Below are 19253 nucleotides of genomic sequence, written 5' to 3'. Positions count from 1 at the left end.
GAAGCCGGGCAAAACACGGTGGGAGGGGATCCACCCCATGCAGGCGTTTGGGAACAGAGAGGCAAAAATCCAGTGAGCTCCAGTCTGTGCAGGAGCTAGTGATCTACTGGTCCCAGTATCAGACCGTCTCTGCAGTCCTCCCATCTACTATTCCTCACTTGCCTCCTGACCTGGCCCTGTGGGAGCTCTGACCGCCTGATGCAGGCCGCCCCTCCCCCACCCCTTCTAACCCCCCCCCTCCCCTCTCTTCCCACCCCCCTCCCAGCTCCTGGCCTCCTGCCCTTGCCCTGCACCTCCCCCTCCTATGTCAGAGCCCCACGCGCCCTCTGCAGGATAACCTGAAAGCATGAGCCAGTTAATGCCTGGGGCGGGAAACTTTGACCTCAGGGAGGCGGGAGCCAGCGGATAAATTCTTCCCCTTTCCACCCTCTCTGCTCTCTGTCCCTCGTCCTCCACCTGATTCTCGGGGGCAGGGTGCACAGGGGCGTGAAGGGTGTAATGGTGAGGCCGCCTGCTTCCTTCTCCCCTTCTTCACCCTCCCTGCCCCCACCCCTGTTTCCTGGCTGTGCTAAGGCATGAAATAGCACATATACAAACCCTCGTCTCAGGCTCTGCTCTCTGGGGAGCCCAGGGGAAGACAGCACCTCACCGAAGAACCAAAAGACAAGGAAAGAGGGCAAATGGAAAAGGACAGTGATGACAGACTACAGCATCCTGTTTCTGGAAGACCTGCGGAGCTACCCAGTCGCAGGACTTCAAGAACCTAGTGCCCCCGAAGATTCTGCACAGTATCTGCTACCTCTGCTTCCCAAATAGGAAGATGATATGATCTTGAAAGACAAAAGCAATGCCTGAAATTCTATATCCGAGAACGCAGAAAAGCATAATAAAAACTGTGGATTAAAAAGCAATATTGGGAATGCACTACTGGACTTGGTTGAATTATTACATTTTATATTAGACTTCTGAGATGGAATCTGAGGGACATCTTCCATGTGACATGTACAGGAAAGACCCACTTGTGCCGCAATGGTCTGCATCTGGGGCACAGCATCCCCAGTGACCGCTGAAATCGCCTGTCTCTGTCCTTCAGCAGTGCTGTCTCCGATCCCTGCAGGTAGACAGCTCCGGGGACATCTCTGGCCAGCTGTCACAGGGGATAAAGACACAGGTGGTAGCCATACACTTGAGACGTATTCAGTCTCTAAGGTGCAAATCTACACATAGACTTACATGATGTTCCATGGTGTACTGAAAGCTAACAAAAAGGCTGAATGAGCATTTAGGAATGACAAGTTCCCAACACCTTCCCGGGAAAATTTCTTATATACACTCACACGTGGACCTGACATTTCAAACTCCCAAGTTTTAAAACACTGGTAGTCAAGATGGTTGTTTTGTTTAAAATATACAGCTTTAGGGGCGCCTGGGTGGCGCAGTCGGTTAAGCGTCCGACTTCAGCCAGGTCACGATCTCGCGGTCCGTGGGTTCGAGCCCCGCGTCGGGCTCTGGGCTGATGGCTCAGAGCCTGGAGCCTGTTTCCGATTCTGTGTCTCCCTCTCTCTCTGCCCCTCCCCCCCGTTCATGCTCTGTCTCTCTCTGTCCCAAAAATAAATAAACGTTGAAAAAAAAATTAAAAAAAAAATATACAGTTTTAGATCTGGGAGGGATCCTGGGGAATATTTATCCTGTGTTTTTTCAAATATTATTTTAGAAGAACTCTAGCTCCCCTCTTAGAAAACAGAACAATCTTAACACCAAAATAAAACTGACAAAAGTAAAATTACTTTGCTGAAAGGGACGGGCGTTGCAAAGCCAAGGATTGGCAAGAACACAGTTTGCAAGAACCCTAGTGAGACCCTGTCGATATTCCTAGGTTACGGGCTGATCCATTTAACAGACCAGGGGCTGGGTGATTTCTAAGACATCTTACAAGGCCCTTGAGTGTCTTTGGCAGAAAAACCCGTTTCTTGCTTTTTACCCCCTTGTCCCTTTTGAGCCTCAATGGAAGAAGGTTGGGTGAATTATAATGTATTCTAGTCATTGGTTATACAAGACCCCTACCTTATTTTTTTATCGATTCTATTTTATCGCTATTCCTATTTCCATCCCGTCCCCACAAAGGAATTATACTGATGGGTTAAGGTGTCTCTTTTTGCTCGTCTTCTTACAGAATCTATATTCTTTTGTGTCCACATATGTTTAGTGTTATGGAAATGGTATTGTATCCTAAACCTCACTCTGCTTCTTACTTTTTATTCTGCCCGAGGCTTTATGGACCATCCATCAGGCCATACGAACATCTAACCCACAATTTCTGACAACCGCATGGGGCGTATGCACCGCATCTGACATTCCCTCTCTCCCAGACTGCCTCCAACTCTCTGTCACCCAGGTAATGCTGCAGAGAACATACCTACCTCCTGATGGATGGGTTTGAGAGCTTCCTTTGGGACTTAATGCACAGGAGTGGAATTGCTGGGTCACAGTACGGGGACAGCTCACGGGCATCCGCGGTTCCAGACTGTGATGGAAAACAGCTGCACGTGCCCTCCAGCAGGCATCCTGCCACCTACCAACCCTTGGCACTGCTGGGCTTGTAGTTTCTAACCAGCCTAATGAGTGTGAAGCGCTATCTTGGTTCCATTTTTATTTCTCTGATTACGAATGGATCTGCATTGCTTCTTATGCTTAATGGCCTTTTGGGTCTACTTTCATGAAAGCTGTCTCTATCCTTTGTCACTTCTCCTACCAGGCCCGTTACCTTTGTCTTACTGATTCACGGAAGCCCCGTTTAGATCCTGGAGACATCGATTAACTTCTTATTGGTTCAGACATCAAAAAATATCTTTTCCTGGCACCTGAGTGGCTCAGTGGGTTGAGTGTCTGACTCTTGAGTTGGAGTCAGGTCATGATCCCAGGGTCTCTGATCCCTGCGGGTAGACAGCTCCGGGGACATCTCAGGCCAGCTGTCACAGGGGACGAAGACACAGGTGATATCTGTACACTTGAGACGTATTTAGTCTCTAAGGTGCAAATCTGTGCATAGGCGTCGGGCTCCGTGCTGGGCAGGGGGCCTGCCTGGGATTCTCTCTCTTTCTCCGTCTGTCCCTCTCCCTCGCTCGTCCTTGCTCTCTCTCTCTTTCTCAAATTAAAAAAAAAAAAAAAATCTTTCCCAGTGATCCAGACATGGGACAAGTTACTTAATCTCTCTGTACCTTACTTTCCTTCCCTACAAAAGAGCACCTGCCTCCCAGGGTGCGTGAGGATTAAACGAGTTGACTGTTTACTACATTTTCCGGTAATTTAGTAAGGAAAAAAGTCTCCAAGCAGTAATGTGCATTAATAACTGTAAGGTTATAGTTACACGTAGTATATTCCAGCACGGCTTTGTGTCCCTATCAGGGATTAAGCTACTTTCATGGATTAAATTTTCATGCCTATTCAAAGTCAGGGGACTGGACTGCTTAATATAGAGAGCAATTTAGCCAAATTCACTCAACCTGAATCCCGATATTCCTGATTACTGCCCCCCCCCCCATCACTGCTCTGTGCTCATTTCACAGACCTCAGGGGGACTGGGGAGGTGCCCTTTTGGTCTTTTCTCTCTGAGGCCACTTTCTCATGACAGGACAAGCAAACCGTGATATCATTTAGACTTTGAAAACGGCCCCCAAACATGAGGCAAATGTGTCTTATTGACCCGACCAGAAAGTTGGCATGAGCCACAGCGGTGCGTCCCAACACAGCACCTCTGGGGAACCTTTGCCGTCCTGATTTACTGAAGGATTTCAGGGGTTTGTGCATGAAAACACGCGACGGAGAGGGCTTCGTGGTATAGTGATGCCTTAGTCCTTTTCTTTCCAAAATCCTTCATCAACGACCAGCCAGCGCAGGAGGCAGCGGGCAGAGCCATGTGTGTGGCTCCGAGTGATCACGGACAGTGAGCCACCCCCCCCTCCCCAGAGCCACAGGGGGCCCAGGGAAGTGGACAGATGCCAGGCTGCCACCCCAACTGGCCAGAGAAGAAGCACATTCTACTCGGGGGGGGGGGGTCGCAGGGCCTCAGCGTGTGCCTCTGGCCGTCCTCTTTCCCTCCCCAGGGGCTCTCCTGGCAGCAGCCTGCTCTCTGGGGACACAGAACGCATCAGTTCCAACCAACACACAGCTCACACCGTCACTTGTCTCCCACAGTGCCACCACCGCGAATAAAACAGCCATAACTTCAATCAGGAGAGCCCTCTTTTATGTGAAACTTGAGAAAAACATCTTTACCTGCTGCGGGGTTTTCCGCCCGCACCCTGCAGCGCCCCGAGATTTCCCCAGTTTCAGGGAAGTCCAAGGCCCTAGCCCGGCAGTGCTCTGCTCTGCCTGCGGTCAGAACACAGCGTGGGGCCTGAGCCAGTCTGGGCTCCTCACCCCCAGACCAGACCAGGCGCACCCAGGCCTGGGAGGCCACATTTAGAGACAAGAGCAAGACGAAGGGAATCAGTGGAGCTCTCTGACGGGGGGAGGTCACAGCTGGAGAAAGGAGCCTTGGGAAGTTTTGTCAAAGCTCATAGCTCTGACCTCGTATCCTGGATCTTTCCTCAGTCTTTATTGCTAAGCCCCAGCTCCACCAGCTCCAGACGGTGGACCCCTGCCATGTCCCTCAGTGCTGGAATCTTGGTGGTCTGCCAGACAAAAGCTTTCCTCGGACCCAGGGTTTGCCATTTCCTCTAATCCCCAGACCCAGGCTGCCTCTCTGTGTAGACTTCCTGAATATCTATAATCAACAACTACCACCAGAGCCAGGCACTCAGCACTTCCCAGGGGCCAGCGCTCCGTGCCGGCCTCTCAGTGGCTAGTTTTCCCATTTGTAAGAATCTGAGCCTGGGGGGTGTTCGGGGGGCTCGATCCATTAAGCATCCGACTTCAGCTCGGGTCATGATCTCGCAGTCTATGGGTTCGAGCCCCGTGTCAGGCTCTGTGCTGACGGCTCGGAGCCCGGAGCCTGCTTCGGATTCTGTGTCTCCCTCTCTCTCTGCCCCTCCCCAACGCGTGCTCTCTCTCTCTCTCAAAAATAAATAAACATTAAAAAAAAAAAAAAAGAATCCAAGCCCAGACACATGTCAAACTGAGCAACTTGCCGTCTTCACACAACCAATGAGCCTATATCCTTAGCCACATATTCAACTTTAGAGACAGGCCAAGCCGCACCGGTTCAGGTCTGAAATCTGATCATTTCTTCACAGCATTTTGCAACCATAAATGGCCATTATCTAATCATCTATATGGTTTGGTAACACACCTGACCTGCTTTCATTTAAAGTCGTCCACCCTGGAGGGGGTGCCGTCGTAATCCTACAGGGGCGCGGGGGTGACAGAGGAGAGGAGGCCCCCAGAGAAATCTGTCACACCATTCCCAAGTTGCCCAGACACGGCGACACGGAGAACTGCTGGGGGCGGGATCCTGGAGTAATTTCCCGTCCACGACAGAACCCCTGAACTTCCTTTCTCTCTTTGACTTTTTAAAAAGTTGGTGCCGCATTCGTTTTAATGAGCTTCCCCCTAATTTTCGCCTCGACCCTCGATATTTAATACGTTCAATTATCCCCGTGGCTTCCATGCGCGTGTCGGCTGCCAACCACGCGCTTGAGAACAGTGCACGGGAACAGGTGTCTCCCGAGTGTCGTGGTTAGAACAGCATCTGCATCGACCGTACAGCCCGTGAGCGCCATGCCCTTCCCCCCCCCCCCCCCCCCCCCCGCATAAATGTGCCACCGTCTTCAGAACCAGAGGCCCTGGCGCCTCTCCCTTCTGCTTACGTCTCCCAGGCCTCAGCTGGTGGCGTCCCTTCCCCAGGGACGGAGACACACATGCTTTCTTTCATCCTGTGCCGTGGGCCGCACAGCACTTCCAGTTGGCTGAAGCCCCTGAAATCAGAGCCACCCTGTGCGTACGTGGGACTTAAGCCACAACTGGAAAAGGCGTCTGAGACGTGAGCCGCTGTCGAGCAGGGAGGATGGACAGCGTGTAGGAGAGGAGCCCGGGAGGGGGTCCAGGCTGCCCTGGGGAAGCGCTGTCTTCCCTGGGGGGGGGGGGGGCAGTCCCCTCAGCCTCCTTGGCTCACGAGGACACGGGCGGTGACCCCAGAAACCTGACAACGCTACCGGCAAAAACTTTCAAAGCCGTCGGACTTCGCTGGGACCCAACAGTGTCACCGGCCCCGGTGCGTTAGAGTCAGGGCTGGTTTTTCTGTGTCGCTTCCTTCTTGTGTGGCCAGCGGGACCCGCCAACGCCCTGGCTTCATCTAACTTCACCTAACCACGGCCCTTACTTAGGTCTCTCGTGCTGAGCACCGCGGTGCCGGTGGCGTTTCACAGAACACCGCCACTTTCCAAAGCCACCCCCGTGTGACACCGGCAGTAATGAAGTCAACTTTCGCTCCAGACCAAAGAAACTTGCATCCCATATTCTGATATGCTAATGTAGGTCTTGTAGGTGAAACGCCTATTTCTGCATTACGAAGTCAAGAGAAATTAAACAATTCTGACTGATGATACAAAAGAAACTCTCTCACCGTGAGCTCTGCTTTGCCATCACCTGCACCTGTGAGGAAGTGCGCGTCTAACTTCCCAGGTGTTTTGAAGCCTGTCAAAGTGGGTCTCTGAACTCTATCCTAAGGAACCAGAAAACATGGTCTCCCACACTCACCTTTGGGTTTTATTACAAATCAGCGCAGCGTAAGTTAACAAACCCCATAAAAGAAATGTTATACGCCCCTTCAACGGACGCAACCTTGTCAGGATTGCTTAAAATACTTCAATGTTTTGGCACAGACGTTCAATGTTAAGTTTCACGGTTGAACGTTAATGATCAGATCACTGAGGCCAAAGGGTGTGAGTACGAACAGGCTTGTGAAGCTCTTGTTCATTTTCCCATGTTACTGTCTCAACTCCCGGCCCCAGCCATCGCTGTTCAAATGGAAAGCCAGAGACCCACCTGTCACTTGGTCATCTCCCCTGCTCCTACCCCACAGCAGGAGTCACCAGCCTCCCAAGACCAGATCAGACAGCGTCATAATCACCTTTGTTTCTGAAGTCTAGGCTTGCACTCCCCCCTGCCTCCCCCTAGGAGTTTTCGTTGTGTGCGTGGCCCGTGGCATGTCCCTTTCAGATTCTCCACGAGGCCCTGGGGTCTAGAATCAATGCTGAAGAAGGCAGGACGGGCACCTTCTGCAGGGTGCAGGGACACCCATCGACCACATTCCCCTGTGCTCCTGTGGACATCACTCACGGCACACAGCATGCCCACCCGAAAGAAAGGCGCCCTGGGGAGGAATCCATCCTGATTTCCAGAAACTAACACCTGTAGGCTTTAAGTTAGCTTCATTCCAAGACACTGGAATGTGACGACGCTGAGCTCAGGGTCAGGGATTAAATACATCAGGAGCCTGGTAACGGATTTGGTTGTGGAAGGATAGACACGGAGGAACCTTGGAAATCCACTGGCAATTAATTGACAGAGGTCCACAGATGTGGCCCACTGCCCCCAGTGGCTCACAGAAACCTGTGACGGGGTTCTGCATCTTGGACCAGGTTCTCCTTCTACCACGCCGTCTGCTTCTCTGATTCGTCAGAGACCACGGTCTAAGCTTTTAGAAACTATTCAACAACAATCACTATGCTCGTTCCCTGACTTTCATTTTTAATTTTCCCGAACACAGCTTTTGAGGTGAAATTACTGAATCAATCTTACACTTTGAATGATGTGCTGCCCCAGGGCCCACACTGTCGGCAGAATTTAACTTTAAAGAATTTGTTAAAATCACATTCATTATTCACCTTCTTATTAGGCCCTAAACCGCATCCCTCGCTGTTTTTCTCTATTACTACTCAACAGCCAGCCCCAAAGTTGCTTTGCTTTATTGCAAGCATGGAATGGTTAGGGGCATCGGCGGGGGGCTCAGTCGGTTAAGCGTCCAACTTCAGCTCAGGTCATGATCTCATGGTTCGTGAGTTCGAGCCCCGCGTCAGGCTCTGTGCTGACAGTTTAGAGCCTGGAGCCTGCTTCGGATTCTGTGTCTCCCTCTCCCTCTGCCCCTCCCCTGCTTGTGCACTGTCTCTGTCTCTGTCTCTCTCAAAAATAAATAAACATTAAAAAATTAAAAAAAAAAAAAAACAAGCATGGAACAGTTAGAACCCAGCAATCCTTGAAAAGCCACGTCACTGATCTCTCACCCGGACACAGTGGCATTAACCATTATTTATCATTCTAAAAAGCGATACCAGGAACTTTAGAGAACTTTCCTCATAGAACAGAAACAAACTTTCTTTCTTGGCTGTGGTTCAGGAAAGGGAAAGATGAGGAAGAGTGTTAGAAAGGTTTTATTTGGTTCTGAAAGGTAGGCAGTGTCTGCCCTCTCCACAGCTTTGGGGGGCTCAGCCCTGTGTCTCTGAACCGTTGAGAGCCAGGCCCCCGTAAGCCCCTCGCTCAGCCAGGCCCTGTGCCCGTGTGCAGCTGCTTCTGGAGCGTGGCTAGGTCGAAGACGCACATGTGCCAAAAAGTGTGCCAGGACAGCTGAACAAATAGCCTTTTCTGCCCAGCGGACGTCAGCACATAACAATTATGGCCCCGAAGAGCCAGAAGTTCTGTTCCCTGGTTCCTTTGCTGTTCCAGGTCACATCCCCTAAATTAGGATTCTGAGGATGGCAGCACCCTCGTGCAGACAGGGGACAGGGGACAGGGGTGTGGTCTGTCACCCCTCGGCCTCGGGGTGGGGGTGGGGGCAGTTTCTGCAGGGCCGTGGCCACCTGAGGACTCGTCGGACCTCATGGGGTGAGGAGGAGGCCCGTACGGTGCCATCAGTAGGACAACAAGTACCCAAGAATAAAACCACTGACGTCTGTGCAAGACCTTCACTGAAAACAAGACGCTGCGGAGAGAAACTGAATAATGCCTAAGAAAGTGCAACAACACAGCCGTTCAAATTATACCAAATACATCACGTTCAGTATATTGGAATTGTTGAAATGTCCATTTTCCCTAAATTAAAACATAAAATTAAAGTAAAAGAGAAAGAACAAGGGGCAGCCTGTTTGGGGACAAGAGCTGACGTTAATCTACGAAGGTCAATTTCAGGGCTGGCTTGACCAAAATTGTAACGGGGGTCAAATTTGTCACTCAACCCTTTTCTCATTGACTCACTAATTTAGCCACAAAAATTACCACAGTGAGATACCACCTCACACCTGTCAGAATGGCTAAAATGAACAACTCAGACAACAAGAGATGTTGGCGAGGGTATGGAGAAAGGGGAACCCTCTTGCACTGCTGGTGGGAATGCAAACTGGTGCAGCCGCTCTGGAAAACAGTATGGAGGTCCCTCAAAAAATTAAAAATAGAACTACCCTGTGACCCAGCAATTGCACTACTAGGTATTTATCCAAAGGATGTGAAAGTGCTGATTCGAAGGGGCACGTGCACCCCAACGTTTACGGCAACACTATCAACAATAGCCAAAGTATGGAAAGAGCCCAAATGTCCATCGATGGATGAATGGATAAAGATGTGTGTGTGTGTGCGTGTGTGTATGTGTGTATGTACACACACACACATACATACATACATATACATAAAATGGAACACTACTTGGTGATCAAAGAGAATGAAATCTTGCCATTTGCAACAACGTGGATGGAACTAGAGTATATCATGCTAAGCAAATAAGTCAGGCAGAGAAAGACAAATATCATATGATTTCACTCACATGTGGAATTTAAGAAACAAAACAGAAGAACAGAAGCGAAGGGAAGGAAAAATAAGATAATAACAGAGAGGGAGGCAAACCATAAGAGGCTCTTAGATACGGAGAACAAATTGAGGGTGGCTGGAGGGAAGGTGGGGGAGGATGGGTATTAAGGAGGGCACTTGTGATGAGCACTGGGTGTTGAATGTATGTGATGAATCAATGGATTCTACTCCTGAAACCGAGACTACACTGTAGGTTAACTAACTTGAATTTAAATAAATAAATTAAAAAAAAAATTACACACCATGGAATTTCATCACATATATTTACTGAACACGTTCTCAGCCCTCAAGAAACCTGTAGTCTGACAAAGGAGGCAGTGATGAGCACAGTTAGCATACAGTGAGGGTGTTGAGGCGAGGAAGGAATCCAGATACCCCCCAGGGTAGTGGCAGGTGTGTGTGTGGGTGGGGAGTGGAGGGCAGGTGGAAATTATGGAAGGTACTTCTGGAATAGGTAACTCCCAGCTGCATAAAAAATGGAACAGCCTTATGGAAAAAGAAGAAAGGTATTTTGAGAAAAGGAAACAGCATGTTCCAGAGCCTGGAGAGGGCAGCTGGGCGGCTGGAGCACTGGGTGCTAGAGAGGCCAGGGGCCTGTAGGGCTCTAGATGCCCACAGGCAGGGACAGGGTGGCCTTGTGCAAAGACCAAGGGGAGGACTGTCTTGAAGGAACAAGCTTCCCTACCATTTAATCAGGGACGTGCAACCTACAGAAAATATGCTCAAATGGTGTGTTAGTCAGGGTAGGCTCACATTAAGAGATGCAACAAACAGTCCCTCCAATATCAGTGGTTTAATACAAGAAAGTTTATTTCTCATTAATTTCACACTCCCATGTAGACTTCCTCCCCACAGGCTTTCAGGGATGGATCTCCTTCCATCTAAGGACTCCACCATGTTTTAGGGCATCAGCATTCTCTGCTGGAAGGTGAGGGAAGCAAGGAAGAGATGGGGATTACCCAGAGGAAGGTTATTTGGGCTCCGGGCCTGGCAGAGTCACATATCACTTCTCCCATCTTCACTGACCAGAACTCTGTCCCATGACCTACTAGCTGCAAAGGAAGCTGGGAAATACAATCTCGTGTGTGTCCAGGAGGAAAGTACAGGGTATTGTCTGCCCTAAGGGCAAATTAATGTCTGAGAGATTTTTTTCTTTATATTTAAAGCCAAGTTTATTAGTGATGTATTATGCTAGACCAGGATTCAGCAAACTACAGCTGCAGGGTCAAATCTGGCACACCACTAATTCTCTCTCTCCCTCCTCCTCCTACTGGTAGGTAATAACACCTACCCATCATCATGGTAGGTGTTATTACGCCCATTCTAGAGCTGAGGACACCAAGGCTGAGGCAGATTCTGTGACTTGCCCTCAAAGTTGAAATACAGAGGAGCTGGCATTTAGGCCCAGATCTATCAAATCCCAAAGATACATCAGAAAGTGTAAATATCAATGCCATATCTGTTGGATATCCCATTCGGTTGTGCCCCTGCCTCTCCCCAGAGCTCTATTCAGGTTTGCCAAAATTCGCAGGGAGTGTGGTCCAGCTGTGGGCACCCCAGCCCAGTCAGTTATGGGATTTTGCTGTCAGTTGCCCATCTCTGGAGAGCCCCAAGCTTCTGCAGATCAACAGCGGCTTTTCACCAGATACAATCTGGGACTCGTGCCTCCAGGGAAAGGGATGATGCTTTTGTCCCAAGGTCTCAGAGTGTCTGGAGGAATGGCACTTGCTTCAACCACACATAAGGCTGTTCCTCTCATGATATTCTCGGCATGCTCCTCATAAAGAAACACTCAGCATGTCTCCATGGACCACCTCCATGGGAAAAATGAAGATTCCCAAACCCCACCTCAGTCCTTTGATTCCAAATCTCTGAATAGAAAGGCAGTGTTCTGGAAGGTAGGTCTGAAACAATATCTAGACCATACATGTAGGTATGGAAATGGAAAATATGAGATAATGTTAAGATTCACGAGGGGCAGCAAAAGAAGGTCCAACTTATGTCTAATTAGAATCCCAAAAGGAAAAAACAGAGCATGGAAAAGGTAACACTGAAGAGATAATGGCTGAGAGTTACCCAGGACTTATTAAAAAGAACCAAAATTCACAGTTAAAGGAAATACAACAATTGGTTCATTTAATGAATATTTACTGAGTGCCTATTATACGCCAGATGCCTTTCAGAGGCAACGTATACCAATCTGGGTAAACAAAAGAAGTACCCACTTAGATACAACCTGAGAGAAAAAGGATGGCTAGATGGTCAGCAGATTTCTCCAAAGCAAAACGAAAGCCTTAAGACAGAAGTAACATCTTCAAAGCACTGAGGAAAAATAACTGGCAACACAGAACTATTTTCCTACCAAAACCATCTTTCAAGAATAATGGTGAACAATGGCTGGCTTGGTCAGTGGAGCGTGTGACTCTTGATCTCAGGGATGCGGGTTTGAGCCCCATGTGGGGTGCAGAGATTACTTAAAAATAAAATCTTCTCGGGGCACCTGGGTGGCTCAGTTGGTTGAGTGTCTGACTCTTGATTTCAGCTCAGGTCATGGATCCCAGGGTCATGGGATTGGGCTCTGTGCTGATAGCAGATTCTCTCTCTCCCTCTCCCCTCCCCTGCTTGTGTGCTCTCTCTCTCTCTCTCTGTCTCTCTCAAAAATAAAAATAAATAAATAAATAAATAAATAAATAAATAAATAAATAAAAAGATTCCTAACTCGTTGAGGAGAAGTTTGCAGTATTAAATTTAGGCTCTGTGAAGTAAACATAGTTAAATGTCAAGAGTAACCACTGAAAGAATTGAAATAAAACATCTAAATTCCAAACACACGAAGGAACAAAATAGAGTAAGAAAAACAAATTGAAAAATCATCTTTTAAAGGAAGGAAAAAAGCATAGAAAGGACAAGACAAAGAAAATAGTGTAGTATAACAGGCTCAAATACACCAATTAATACAATGAACATAAAGAGACTAAGCATAGCAGTTAAAAACTAAATAAAGTTATATGCATTTTATAAAAGATACATATAAATATCAGAACATGGGAAGCTTGAAAGTCAGAGATAACATAAAATACAGCAGGCAAATATTAACTGAAAGAAAACTGGAGTAGCTACATCAGTCTCAAACAAAAGAGACCTTAAAACAATATACAACATGGATTTTAGATAGGGTCCCCACACCTATAAAAGGTTCAATTCAGTATGTAGGTTAAAAGCAAATTCTAAATTTGTAGACACAGACATCTAATAAAACTGCCCCATGTATGTGACTTTTTAAGTCTGCTGGAAAAATAGGGAGGAACTGACAAACCCACAAACATAATGACAAATTTCAATACCTGTGAGTTAATTTTGACAGACCAAGCAAATGGAAAATTTAACAGCATAAGTGACAAGCTTCAAATATGGGGCATCTATAAACCCTGCACCCAACAGCTAAAGACTGTCCATCGTTGTTTTTTTTTTTTAATATTTATTTTTGAGAGAGAGAGACAGAGCACAAGGGAGGGGGGCAGGGGCCGAGAGAGAGGGAGACACAGAATCTGAAGCAGGCTCCAGGAGCCATGCTGTCAGCACAGACATGGGACTCGAACCCACAAACTGCAAGATCATGACCTGAGCTGAAGTCTGACGCTCAACCTACTGAGCCACCCATGTGTCCCAAGACTGTACATTTTTGTGGAGCATGCAGGGAACATTTATGAAAATCGACCTCTTAAAGGCCAAAAAGCAAGTTTCGATAAAGTCTAAAGAGGCCATGTCACACAGACCTTGTCTCTGACCACTCCAAAGTTAAACAATTAAACAACAATTAAAAGTCAACAATTAAAAGATAAAAGCATCAGCACACAGCTGAAATTTTAAAACAAGCCTCTAAATAAATCATGGGCCAAAGAGAAAACAATAAGGGAAATTACAAATACTGAGAATGAAATATTAAAATTAGCTTTTCAAAACTTGTCGGATACAGTCGAAAAAGTACACAGAAGGAAATCTATAGCTTTAAATATTTATACTAGAAAAGAAGAAAGGCTGAAAATAACTGAGCTATGGATTGAACGCAAATCGGAAGAAGCATACCAAAAGTAAATCCAAGAAACAAGAACAAATAATAAAGAGGAGAAATTAATGAAATGAAAATGAACAGCCACATATGTGGGTCTTCAAAGTAGTAATAAAACAGATGTCCTCCTGGTGAGGTTGATATAGCCAAAAAAAAAAAAAAAAAAAAAAAAGGAGGTCCAAATAATATTAGAAATAAAAACAGTACAAAAGCAAGATCTTTCTCAAGTACCCAGAGCAAATCAGAGACTGAGCACAGACTAAAACGTGGGCCTGGATAGATTTTCTCCAGTTTCCACAGCAGCGCAATTCCATGCTTGACAACAGAGAGGCCTGGATGCTGGCGGCACTGATGTCTGTGGGTTGACCTTATGTCGTGGGACAGACATTCAAGAGGCAAAGCAGAGACATGTGAAGCCCCACAGATCAAAGCAGCCATCACTCTCTCCGGCTACTTCCCTCAAATGGACTTTACTTTTATTGTGGGAAAAAAAAGATCTGGAAAGGAAAAATAAGCATGATTCGGACTATTTTTAAAAGGTGCTCTGAAGCCCAGTTCCTAGTGAGACCCTAGAGGGAACTTCCCTTTCTTTCTTTCTTTCTTTCTTTCTTTCTTTCTTTCTTTCTTTCTTTCTTTCTTTCTTTCTTTCTTTCTTTCTTTTTCCCATTTATGGTATACAAGCAAGCATTTAAAAGTCCTAACATCCATTTCAAAGACTCACTCCCTAGGCAATGAATTAAAATATTGGGGTGGGGGGAGGGGGCTCGGACTTCTCTGCATTATATCTTAATTCTGCTTATATCAGAATTCATGCTTAATTCTGGCCAGTGTCTGACAAGCAGACAAGGCCAAGGTTCAGACTTAGAAAGTCTGCGCTGAGAAAGCTACACGCAGGTGGAAAATCTACTGCCTCGCCTTGAGCAAGAGAAGTAACTGAGGGAGCTGGATTTAAATGGCCCTGCACTTGGCCTTGGCTTCTGACTTCACTCCCTGGAGCCGTTCTGCTTCGAAAGATGGAAAGACAGTGGGTGAGGTGCCGATGTCCATTCTGCAATGTCCACATCAAGAGGAGACAGCCATTCTCATCCGCCGGTCTGGCTGTATGGCTGACCCCGTTCCTGCCACCGGGCAATGAAATACAATGGCAGGTTGGCCCGAGGAATGAAGTCAACACGAAGAGGCCCCCGGGATTTCCTGCAGCTTCTAAAGTGTGAGTGGTTGGCGGGGATGAGGAGAAAGGGGAAGCCTTTCCACGAACCAAGTCCAAGTTGCCTGGACTTTCCCGAAGACTTCAAACGCCGTATGGAGGACAGGAGGACGATTTACACTCACGACCCTTAGATCTGAACCCAACTGTGCTACTTAAAAGGTCTGGGACTCTGGCAGGTCCTTCCACCTCAGGTACCTCTTCTACAAAGCCGGGACAGCGATGTCTCCTCACAGGGGTGCAAAGATGAAATAGAATAGCCAGATAGAGACATCCGGGAGTCTGGTCTGCCCTTCTCCCTTCTAAACTCTTGCAGTTCACCCTCTTTCCACGATTAATACGTTAGACTCTGAGCCTATAAAAACACATTGGATACACCGTGTTAACCAAACACAGAAGGACAGTTCCTTGAATGCTGACAGAATATGAAAGCACAAAAACTAAACAGATCCTATTCAAAACCCAAGGCAGCAAAATATCAGCCAGGCAGAACTCTGGAAGCGAATGAGTCACTCTGAATGGCGGAACTTCCTAAATGGATGGGGGGGAGGTGGGGGTTCCTCTTAAGAATCAATACATTAAAAGCAAACAAGCCAGAAGAAGCAAACAGTTTGGGACTTAAAAAGAAAACAAAACAAAACTCTCCAACATGCTTCAAAGACTTGTCGGTGGCCTGAAGGAGTGCCTGCTGACTATCATTCAACTTCTCCTTGAAGATTTTTATCATTGTTCTAAGCGCACGGAGCAGCAATCCAGCAATACCGCTGACGGACGGCATCTGTAGGACGTCACCCAACCTCTAATTTTACAGATGAGAAAGCTAAGCCCAGGGAGGTTAAGTGATTCACGAGCCACACAGCTCGCTGCAGACAGTGCCACACTGGGTCTCCTGCCCTTCCACCTGCCACGCGCTACCTTTGGGGAGCCACTGACCTTCATAAAACTACCTGTCCCTCCTTGAAATAAGCCCAGATCACTTGAAACAACTCCAGAACCCCAAAATGTTTCTAAAGCATTGGGGCACCAACTCACAGATTTTTACGTCTCCTTTCTCCGATGTCTAGGGATCACGTCTGCTCACAGAAACCCCGCTTGAGTGCGTGTGCCTTTAGCTTTAGAGGGTCATCTTATTCTTCATTTGAGGCTTATATGTCTTCACAAATCAGGTGTCCTCTCTCCAAATGGTATCTTCCGATTTGCCTGGGAAGTAGGCACTGAGCAGCCAGGTTAAGGGCTATCCACGGAGCCACCTAACCGGTGCAGCTCTAAGCAAGTACTAGTGACAATGCCCCGTCCTACCGAAGTCCACCCCCTGCCCATTTCAACTATGAGATCCTTAACCACAAGGCCACCATAGTTTATAAAGCAGTCATCAGCATCACCCACAGGTTAGGTAGAAATTAAAGTACCCCAAACACATGCACACACACTGCCTGGCTGGGCTGCCAGGAGTTCTATAGCACATATTACGGGACCACACACGCTTGGCACTCTACAGAACATGCGTGAACTGGGGGCACCTGGGTGGCTCAGTCGGATAAGTGTGGGACTCTTGATTTCGGCTCAAGGTTCGGGAGTTCAAGCCCCACATATGGCTCCCAGTGCAGAGCCTGCTTGGGAGTCTCTCTTCCTCCCTCTTTCTCTGCCCCTCCCCTGCTCACTTGCTCACTCTCTTTCTCTCAAAATAGAGAAATAGATTTGTGGGGCCCCTGGGTGGCTCAGTTGGTTAAGCGTCCGACTTCAGCTCAGGTCAGTCTCACGGTTCGTGAGTTCCAGCCCTGCATCGGGCTCTGGGCTGACAGCTCGGAACCTGGAGCCTGCTTCAGAGCCTGTGTCTCCCTCTCTCTCCGCCCCTCCCCTGCTCACACGCTGTCTCTCTCTTTGTCTCAAAAATAAATAAACGTTAAAATTTAAAAAAAAGAAATAAACTGTAAAAAAAGAATATGCATGAACTCAAAGATCAATCACCCCAACACCAGTGGCACCAGACCAAAGAATACCATCAACAGTGACACACTGCTAGAGCTGAATCTAGTGTTTTCTCCATTATTCATGCAGGTGCTTTAAAATGTTTATGACAATAAAGACAAAAGTTTTTCTTTCCTAATTTGCCTGAGCACATTCAATCGTTTCTTTCAGACATTAAATTGACCTAGGATTGCAGACGAAGTTCAATGAAACTGCTCATTCCTGCCACCCAGCCCCCACAGAGGCAGCCCCCCCCCCCCGGGGCAGATAAAGACGGCCAAACTGCCTTCCCAGCCCGGGGTAGGAACGGCCGTGCAGCCAGGGCTGAGGGGCCACGCAACCCCCAATGCACTGCATGCCCAAACACACCTAGGGAAATGGGGGGACTGCCCCCACCTGGCCCAAGCAGCCACTCCCAGGAATGTGGGAGGGGGTCTGCTTCGTAAGGCTTGAAGCCTCTTCTGCTGCCCTCCTGTAATTTATTAGCAGGGGGAAAAGAAAGAAAAGAAAAGAAAAGAAAGAAAGAAAGAAAGAAAGAAAGAAAGAAAGAAAGAAAGAAAGAATTAAAACTTTTTTTTTTTTTTTTTTTTTAACGTTTATCCATTTTTGAGAGACAGAGCATGAGTGGGGTAAACGGCAGAGAGGGAGGGAGACACAGTCCGAAGCAGGCTCCGGGCTCCAGGCTCCAAGCTGCAGCACAGACCCTGATGCCGGACTGGAACCCACGGACTGGGAGATCACGACTCGAGCTGAAGTCAGACCCTTAACCAACCGAGCCCTTCCCCAGGCGCCCCCAAACTCTCAATTCAAAACCTCAGCTCTCCCAATTTCGCTCCGATGTTGCTCTTTGCCCCCAAAGCGGCTTTACCAAAATCGCGACCCGGGAGAGCCTTGACCTTCGTGCCCTCGCGCTTCACGTAATCGTTTGGGCAACCAGGCACCGTCTCGCCCTTCCCTGACCCCCCCGAAGACCACAAAGCACTCGGGCCCAGCCCTAGCGAGCCGCCCGCCCCGCGGGGCTGCGCTTCTCCGCCGCGAGCCGACCCAACATCGCCCCCCGCGGCGCAAACCCCTCGGGGGGCGACGACGCGCCGCGCGCTGGCCGCTCGGATTCCCCAGGAGGGGCGTGCGGAGCGTCTCCCAACTCAGCATCCGTCCCAGCTTGCAGTTCCCTCCCGAAACCCAAGCATCCCCCCACCCCACCCCCCGTCCACTCCCCCCGCAGAGGGACACACACGAGAGGCATTTCCCCGGGCACTCGGGACGCAGCGCTTCCGAGCGCTGGATGAACCCGGTCGGTTCCCCTCCCCCCCCCCCCGAGGCAACCAACAGGTGCCCGCGCCCCCGCGGCCCTTCCCCGCGACGTCCCGTCCCGCCGGGGGTTTCTCCCCCGCCCCGCCGCCCCCCACCCCCACCCCGAGCGAGCCCCGACGCCCGTACCTCGCTGACGATGGTGGAGTGGGCCTGGACGTACCGCCAGCCGCCCCGGCAGGGCACGAGCGGCGCCGAGCGGTTGGGGAAGGCGGCGAGCGGGTCGGCGCAGCTGAGCGCGCCCGCCGCCGCCGCGCTGCCGTTGGCCGCCTCCAGGAGGTAGCGCCGGCAGCCGGCGTCGCCGCCGCGCTCGGGGGGCGCCGTGCGGTTCCACTCCTCCTCCGGGCTCCAGCCGCAGCGCTCGGCCAGCGCGGCGGCGCTCGGCCCGCGGCACCAGTAGCGCTCGGGCCGGCTGCCCAGGAAGACCACGCCGACGAAGAGGAAGGCGAAGGTGACGCCCGTCAGGCACAGCAGCAGGAACACGCGCCGCTGGAAGCGCCCGAACTCGCCGGCCCGCTGCAGCGCCTCGTCGAACGAGGGCATGGTGCGCGACCCCGCGGGCGCGTCCTGCCGCCCGCCGCCCGGCCTCCGAGTGAGCGCGCGCCCCGCCGCCGGCCGCCGCCTCACCCCGCCCCGCGCTCCCCGCCTCACGCCCCCGGGCGCCGCGCCCGCCGCCCCCGCCTCCCGCCCGCCCGGGCCGCGCTCCCCGGGGACGCGCCGGGGACCCGGCCCGGGACCGCGAGTGGCGGCCGAGGCCGCCTCCGGCCTGGCGCGGGGCTCCGCTCGGTCCCCGCCGGCAGCCTGCTCTGCGGTCGGCCCCGGAGTCGCGCTCCAGAAGGAAGTTGGAGGGTCACCCTCCGGTCTCGGTCGCGGCGCCTCGGAGGCCCCCGAGGGCGGCGTCGG

The 19253-nt window shown here is 49.9% G+C and overlaps 1 protein-coding gene across 3 annotated transcripts in view; it reads right to left on the bottom strand.

The window, feature by feature from the left end:
- Positions 1-18977, bottom strand: part of SLC22A3 (solute carrier family 22 member 3) — a 118447-nt gene extending 99470 nt beyond the window's left edge. For 2 of the 3 annotated variants that reach the window (XR_006717701.1, XM_045500209.1), the window contains exon 1: positions 18480-18976. Coding sequence is in view for 2 of the 3 variants with exons in the window: in XM_045500209.1 (XP_045356165.1) it covers positions 18480-18893 (414 nt within the window). In the remaining variant the exon portion in view is untranslated. Of the gene's footprint in view, positions 1-18479 lie in introns of all 3 variants that reach the window. The other variant, XM_045500210.1, reaches the window with a different exon arrangement.
- Positions 18978-19253: the final 276 nt, after the last annotated feature.

This window comes from Leopardus geoffroyi, chromosome B2 (genome assembly GCF_018350155.1).
Source record: "Leopardus geoffroyi isolate Oge1 chromosome B2, O.geoffroyi_Oge1_pat1.0, whole genome shotgun sequence".
In the NCBI taxonomy this organism is placed as follows: domain Eukaryota; kingdom Metazoa; phylum Chordata; class Mammalia; order Carnivora; family Felidae; genus Leopardus; species Leopardus geoffroyi.
Note: the sequence above shows the minus strand (reverse complement) of the source record. Positions and strands in the feature narration are given on the sequence as shown.